Source organism: Lupinus angustifolius, chromosome LG07 (assembly GCF_001865875.1).
Source record: "Lupinus angustifolius cultivar Tanjil chromosome LG07, LupAngTanjil_v1.0, whole genome shotgun sequence".
Taxonomy (NCBI): domain Eukaryota; kingdom Viridiplantae; phylum Streptophyta; class Magnoliopsida; order Fabales; family Fabaceae; genus Lupinus; species Lupinus angustifolius.
In genome coordinates, this window is record NC_032015.1 from 12,368,797 (window position 1) to 12,376,942 (window position 8,146).

The window sequence follows — 8,146 nt, forward strand, 5'->3', positions numbered from 1 at the left end:
ACTCAATCATTTTAAAAGAAACCTCAACCAAACAAGGTTCGTAAATTATCCTTATAAAATAGACTCCTTCACTAACTTATAAGTTTTTCTAACATTTAATCCAAACATTTTTACATGTTAAAATTTTTCTTTTCTGCTATAAACCATTCATCTTTATAAAAATTCAGATTAATTTTTGCTATAAAAAGGTTAATCATATCATAACAACTTGATATTTTAGAGGGAAGAAAGAAAATGACAAAATTTACCCATTAACGCACTCGAAATCACACTTGACTCGAGACTTTGTGATTTTTCTGTTAACTTTGTGATGTTTCTGTTAAATCATTCTTAACTCACAACAAGAAAGATCAACACATAAATAAATCATTCATGATTTTTCTCAAGTTATAAAACTATTTTACTTTTCCTAAAAGTAAATTACACTAAAAACTCATGCATAAATCACTTTTAATTTATATACAAATATTATATTACAGTAACATGAGAAATAAATGTAATAACATTGATTAATATGCATAATTAAGTGATATTTTGATCAGACATATGAGGAATATAATTAAGTTAAACCTCAATGTAATTATAATTTACTCTAAAATGTCTAATCGGCATAATCTCAAATTAGGTTTAGTCTGGTACAAATATTTAGACTCTATTGTGTCCTCTTTCATTATTATATCAAACCAATAGTCAAAAAGCTCTTTTTGCACTGTTTTCTCAACAACAAAAAATCATGTGCTACAAACAAATGAATAGGCTAAACTTAATTTACCCTTATTTTTTTAGTCGAATCATAATTTCCATTCGGATATGAGCATCTCATGACCAATTTTAAAGGGCAGAGATAAGGGTCGTGGAGTAAGAAAAATATGCTTTCTTATTTTTCATTCCTTTTGCTAGAGAAAATAGGGAAATTTAATGCTAAAAGTTAAAACCACAAGGCCATATAATGTAACTAAATTCATGACATTCACCTATGATCACTCATGTTAACATTAACCGGTGAGTTACATAAAACATAAAAACCCATGAAACTGAGAATTGGTACATCAAAAGTTTATTTCACCAAAAAGTGTTCTGAATCTCTGATCTGATCATCCCAATCTGAGCTTCAATTCACTAACCACTATAATTCTGTACAAAATGCAAAAATAAGATATGAATGAAAGATTGATTTGACTTCAAAAGAAATCACATCCCAATCATCATTCTTTCCCCTATATCTTTCACACTAGAAGTACACAAGAACATAGCCAAGAATGATTTGCCACTTGGCATATATATATATATATATATATATATATATATAGCCAAGAATTTTCACAGATAACCAAGGTATTCTCACCAAATATATCACTAGGATACAAACCCACCTTGGCATCTCTATCCCCCATGCAGGGGGTCTCTGTCTCTACTGTATAGCAAGACGCCTCTGCGAGGCGTGCTCAGAAGATATGCTTCCCCTTTGCTGACCAGAGCAGTCGCCTTCCTCCGCTCTCTCACCCGAGTGCATATGATAAGTTGGAGATTGCAAAGCATTATGATTATGGTAGGAGCCACTCCCATTTTCATAATTGGGTGCTCCAAACCTGCTGTGGGCATTTGATCCTCTTGCATCTTGTTGCAGCATGGTTGGAGAGTTCCAGGTTTCGGCAGAGTCAGAAGGTAAAGGTTCAGAACCAGATGAACTGACTGATTGTGATGACATGACTGGACCAGAAGCCGTATCCTTTTCCTTGCCTGAGGCCCCCGCATCAGATTTCTTTGCAAAACGTCCCCCGCTACCCCTTGCCCTTCTCAGAGCATGCTGATGACGAGATTCATGAAGATATGGCTGTGCAAAACAGATGTTAGCATAGCCCAGAAGAGGATCCAAATTTGAATGAAGAAAACATTAAACACGAGTTATGACAGTAGTACTAGTAACAACAACCTCTGTTTCAGTCAACATTATTTTGACATGGAAAGCCTAATCGAAAATAAGCTCCTTAACCCCTCAAATATATGGATTTACAAAGGTGACTGCATACACAGGCAAAAGCAGAGTAGAACTCAAAGAAATTAAAATAGAAAAATCCTTGAAGTTAAAAGGTCTTAACAAGTTTCTTGACCTTCGTGAACTTGTATGACTTCCATTTTCCACTACCTACATCTGCATACTTATTTTTCTATAACCTAATTCTTACAGACAAGGCTAACTTCGTACAGCCTCCAATAGCAAATCCTACAAAACTAAATTGGAAGTTGTTCCTCCCTGATGTTTCACTACAAGTTCAAAAGGATTCTATTTAACATGCTTCTGCATTCACTATAAGGAGCTTCTGGTTTTATTGTATCTCATTCCAAAATGATTCCAACAAACCTATGCCTACATCAGCATGTTAAAAATCCCCAAGACAAATCCCAATAATAAACCTGTTGCACATACAAATCAAACCTTTTGTGCTATTCAGTGTAAACTTAATAGATGTTAGGACTAGGGTTTTGGATTTCTTTATAGTTAATGGCTTTATAATTTTATATTAAGTAACAGTTAATATCAGTTCATGAAGGTTTTTCAATAGTTCCAATGCAATAAAGGAGGACCAATTTTTCCTATCATTAAAATCAGCAAGTCAAGGATGTAGCAGGCATTACTGCAAAGGCTTTAAAGATGAAATGCTCTATTGTTGAGTGCTTACAGGGTAGCAGCAGATCTCATGTTTTCCCTTTATAGACAATACTGAATAGCTTTCCCTTTTACATATGCACACTGGTATAGTTTAAAAATAGTTTTCGGACTAAGACTAAGCAACTATTATACGACATCATGAAAAAGGTAGATAAAAGTCTGGCTGGATAACATGGTTATCTCTCTCGAAGGAAAGGAAAATTACTCTTAAACTACTTTTCCTGTTCTACCACTTATTTTATTTCGCAACAGAAGGCAAATACGCTTGCTATTTTCTTTTGGGAGAGGTAGGAGGGGGGAATCAGAAATGACATTGCACAGTTTGCACTGCTCTTGTTTTAATTTTAAAATGTTTTAAGGTCCACAGATTACAAAGCTTCCTTTTTATAATTTTATAATCTTCTCACATTAGTTAATTAATTCGTGCCAAACAAAAGATTTTAGCTCATATGAGAGTAATAAGGTTTAGTACAATAAAAAGCAACACAGCAGAATAAATACCTCACACCTAAAGTGGTTCAATATCACTTGTCCAATTAATAAAGCAGCACCAAACTACTATAGTAAAAAAATATACAAAAAATGCATAAAGATGCATTAGGTGTAGTGCATTTGTACCTTTCTAGCTTTTATTAGCTTCCTTTCAAGTTCTGCCTTAGCACGAGCCTGTCTTCGCCTCAGAATTCCTTTGTATTGTTTAGCATTGACATAAACAGGCTCCTGTGCCATCTCAAGGGGCAAAGGCATTCTGGCATGAGGCATTCCCATAAAAGGAGCATATCCCTAAAAGTAAAAATATAATGTGGTTATCTATCACACCGTTATCCAAATATCACCTTGCATTTAACAGGACAACAGACCAAACAATGAAATGTGCTAACCATATTTCTTAGTCATGAAAAAATTAACCCGTCATGGTTATACACCAACCACATCTCTTATCAGACTAATTTATGTGTGAAATGCAAATCAGCAAGTCTAGTATGACCTACATATGCAGTAAAGTAAACCATATATAAAACGCTGATTAATGTCACATACCAACTGCTGGTGTCCATAAGCTGTCACCACACCTCCATAGCATGGATCTTGATAAGGATTTGTAGCACATGCCTGCATCAAAGAATGTTAGGAGTTAGGGCTCCCATCTTACAAAAGCATACTGCTATAGTTTGTACGTTTCATAATAATAGAACATCCACAAAACTTTACGCAAGAATTGCTATAGGTTTATGCTACTGAACAAAGTCGGTGATATTTACACCAGGTCTCTTTATGTCAAAGAAAGTAATAACAATAAAGGCAAAGACTTACAATTGAATGACCAACAAGTTCCAGCTGAGGAGTCTGAGTTTGACCGCCTTCACGCATTAAAGGTGTGGCTGCTGAAGTATGCTGCACCCCTTGGCGATGTTGTCCATAATTTTCTACAAAGAGAAGAATATTGTACTTCAGTATCACTGTAAATTTATAATTATAATATTTGAATGAACTAACAAACGGCAAAAAACATAATTTGAAGTGCCAATTCATCTGTTTATCTTCCCTTATTTTTCTGTTTTTAAGTAGTTACATTATACTCTCAAGCACCTGATTGATTAGGAGCAGCAATTTGGGAATCTTTAGTAACGCCATCATCCTCCACATTCACTCGACTATTGGACAAAGACTGGCTGTCTTCATTGGATTCTGAATCAGCATTAGGGCAATCAAGAGAGGATGAATTGGTTGTATTTGCCAGAGACATTGTTTGGGTGATGGGATTGTACCCAATACCATGCCACCAAGGTTCAGCATAACCATTGCTCGGTTGAAGGGAATGTGGACCCGAACTTATTTGATTTGTTTCAGACTTGGATCGCATATCTTCAGATCCCTAGAAAAACTATAACAATTATAAACAACCTTCATTCATTATTCATTATGCTTAAACAAAGCTGATTGATACTAAAATTCAAAAACAACAAGAAACACATAAAGGATAATAACTTCATAGTATTTTAAAAGATGAACAATGAAATAGAAAATTAATAACCATTCAGTGAAATTAATTATGATTCATCATAAAGAGAAACAAATAATACTTCTTAGCCAGCCAAAATTTACAAAACCTTATTAGCTACACTGCTTGTAATTCTTTAAGGGAACAACTTTCAATTATTAGCTATATCTATATTTAATTCAAAACAAGAGGAACAGAATCTAGAACAAATCATTTTTTATTCAATCATATTTATTAGTCGGACAACCAAACAGAACCATAGGAAATACCAAACCAACTAAACAAGAATTCCCACAGGACAAGCCATGCAGCCAAAAGATTATCCGACCCAGATGATAAAAAAGAACCCAAATTTCTCCCTTCAAGAACAAAAACAAAAACCCTAATTACTAAAAAGACTCAGATAGGAACGAATCACGCAATCAAACTATATCCCCAAATCAATTTAAAAAAATCAAATTACTCACTTACCCGGGAAGAACAAAAAAAACCTAGATTTTGGTCGTTCAGAATCTGACGCGAAATTCAAAGAGCCAATCTGATTTCCCTCTCTCAAACTCTCACTCTCAATTTAGCACCAGAAATTACTAATTAATACTATCATATAATGTAAAACAAATAGAAAATGAAAAATAATTGTAACAGTGTTCAAAGTCTAGGTCTTTTCAACTTTCAAAGTCTTTGTTTCTTTTCATTTTGTTTCTTTGATAAAGCGATAATGGTTATACCAAGAATGTCTAATCTAGTCTAGTGATATAAGACTCTTTTAAATTATCAGAAAGATTAAAAATTATGATGTCACGTACCTACGGCTGGGGTAGCAAGAAGAGTGTGAGGAGTAGGGATGGCAAAAAAATACTTGATCCATGTACCCGTGGAAATACCTGCAATGGATACTCACAATAATAGCTTATGGGTGCTATATGGGTGGGAGCGAGTTTTGTGATATCACCCTGTGGTACCAAGTTAAATTCTTATATATATTTATTATTATTTTAAAATTATATATCATATACTTTAATATTATTTCATAATAAATTACACATATTTGAGTATGATCAAAACTTATCATATGAATATCATATTATATATAACAATTATTTTAACATATTGATTATTATAAATTATATAAATATATAATTAAAATTAAAAACTTATTGAGTACCCATAAATACTCATTACATACACGGATACTTGCAAATATTGTAAGTATGGGCATAAAAAAGCATTAACCGCGCTCGTTACATCCATAGGGAGGTGAGGTTATGAGAGGAAATCAAACAAACAAAATAAAGATTGTGGCTCACGTGACACGCACTGTGAGAACAAGCAATCATAGCCACGTATCTCACTTGAAAAAACATTTGTTTATTTTTTAATTTTTATTTATTAATTCATTTATTTCCTCCCAAATTACTCTTATAAAATATTTTTAATTAAATACTAGTATAAGAAAGTTATTATTTTTAAATGACAGTTTTATTTAGTAATTTCTTATTAATAGTCTTAATTGAAAAATAAAAATAATCAAAACTTTTAATGCATAAGAAAAAATAATAACTACTACATATTTATATGTTTTACTATCTTCTAGAAATGACAATTAAAACTTCATATGATATGTAATATAATAAGGACAAAATTAAAAAAAGTAATTTTTTATTTATCATAAATTATTTTTATATAATTCATAAAGATTAAGAAAAGTATTTATTACTTTTATATTTATCAAAATATATATAAACATTCCAAGATAGGGAAAATGAAACTTTATTAGAATAGAAAGATTAATAAATATAAAGTATGATTATTAAATATTTAATATAACTTATTTTACATTATTTGATATTATAAAATAAAAAGTACTTTTCTAAATGCTATTTTAAGTTTTAAAATAACTTGCTTCCCTTGATTTCAAAACAACCACCATAATTCAATTATTTTATAATTTTTATATATTAATTCATTCATTTCCTTCCAAATTACTCTTATAAAATATTTTTAACTAAATTACTAGTACAAAAATAATTAATTTTAATTGATAGATTTATTTAGTAATTGTTTATTAATAAATAGTCTTCACAACAAAAAAATAATCAAAACTTTTAGTATAGACCAAAGTTATTATTAATATTGTATCGGTTATCAAACCGGTTAGGTACTAATATAATGTTTTATCTAGTTGTTCATTGATCAAATCGCATATCGGCAAGGTATGACCGGTATGATTATTCATTAATTTTAAATGAAACTAACTGATATGATGGTATGGTTCAATTGAAAATCGGTCGATATGATAGGTTTTAACAGATTTTGGTCGATTTTTGATCGGTAAAATTACATGACCAATATAATTATTGTATCATACTGGTATTGAAACTAGTTTACCATTAAACTGACCTACACAAAATGATTTTTATAACACGAGTATAGACAAGATAAGATTTTCATTTTAAAAATGACAATGAAAATATTATATTTTTTATACTTACAAGGTATCCTCACACCTTTTGAATAAGGAAATAATTATTTTTTGAGTGTTTGATTGTCTCTTCCAACAAGTATCACTCGTGGGAAACGAAATAAACATTATATGATTTGTTATATAATAAGGACAAAATGAAATGTTTTCATTCTTTATTTATCATAAGGCATTTTATATAATTCGATTAAGAAAAGTATTATTACTTTTATACTTATTAAAATATACATATAAAAATATTCCAAGATATCCATCAACAGAAAATGAAATTTTATTAGAATATGAAAAAATAATGAATATAAAGTGTAATTAATAAATATTTAATATAACTTATTATATATTATTTGGATATTATAAAATCAGAAAGAAAAACTTTTCTAAAATGCTACTCTAAGTTTTAAAATAACTTTTTTTGGTAAATCGAAAGTTTTAAAATAACTTGCTTCCTTGATTTCATAACAGCAACCATGACTTAAATTTCTCTGAGGAACTTTTTGTGATTATTTTACAAAACAGTTTCCGTATTGAATTGCAGATATATCATTAATCATTTATAAATTAATATTATAAACTCATCAAAAATAATATAAATAAGAGTATAATATTTATACACTGATAGTATAAAGATTTATACATAGTTAATGTATCATTCACCGTTCATTTGAAATACTTTTCTTGAAAAGTCAATCATGATTAAATATAAAAAGTGGATAATATATTAGTAATATAATTTTTTTTACACTGACGTGCATACATATGTGTAAAAATTTGATAATACGCATGCATTTAATTAGTTTTTAATTTGATTTTTTATTCATCAGTATTCATTTGTGTGATATTCAATTTTTATATATTTCATTTTTGTAAATTAAAATGTATTTGTTGTGTTCGGTGTACTTTATATTATATTTTTTTGTGTTTATGATAATGTTTAATTTAATGTGAGATATGCGATTTATCAATGTATTAGTGGTAGTTGTTTAGGATTTAT

General features: G+C 30.1%; 1 protein-coding gene across 3 annotated transcripts; it reads right to left on the bottom strand.

The window, feature by feature from the left end:
• Positions 1,306-5,335, bottom strand: LOC109352371 (nuclear transcription factor Y subunit A-1-like). 3 transcript variants are annotated; one of them, XM_019594337.1, is made up of 7 exons: positions 5,145-5,333; positions 4,262-4,547; positions 3,986-4,098; positions 3,713-3,784; positions 3,290-3,454; positions 1,373-1,834; positions 1,306-1,334 (listed from the first exon to the last, which is right to left on the bottom strand). In XM_019594337.1, exons 2-6 carry the CDS (start codon positions 4,533-4,535, stop codon positions 1,412-1,414), a joined length of 1,047 nt encoding a protein of 348 aa, XP_019449882.1. In that variant the 5' UTR covers positions 4,536-4,547; positions 5,145-5,333; the 3' UTR covers positions 1,306-1,334; positions 1,373-1,411. The 3 variants fall into 3 exon arrangements, with proteins under 3 accessions (XP_019449882.1, XP_019449881.1, XP_019449883.1); XM_019594336.1 differs by having other exon boundaries at positions 4,262-4,556; positions 5,145-5,332; XM_019594338.1 differs by lacking the exon at positions 1,306-1,334 and having other exon boundaries at positions 1,415-1,503; positions 1,590-1,834; positions 4,262-4,556; positions 5,145-5,335.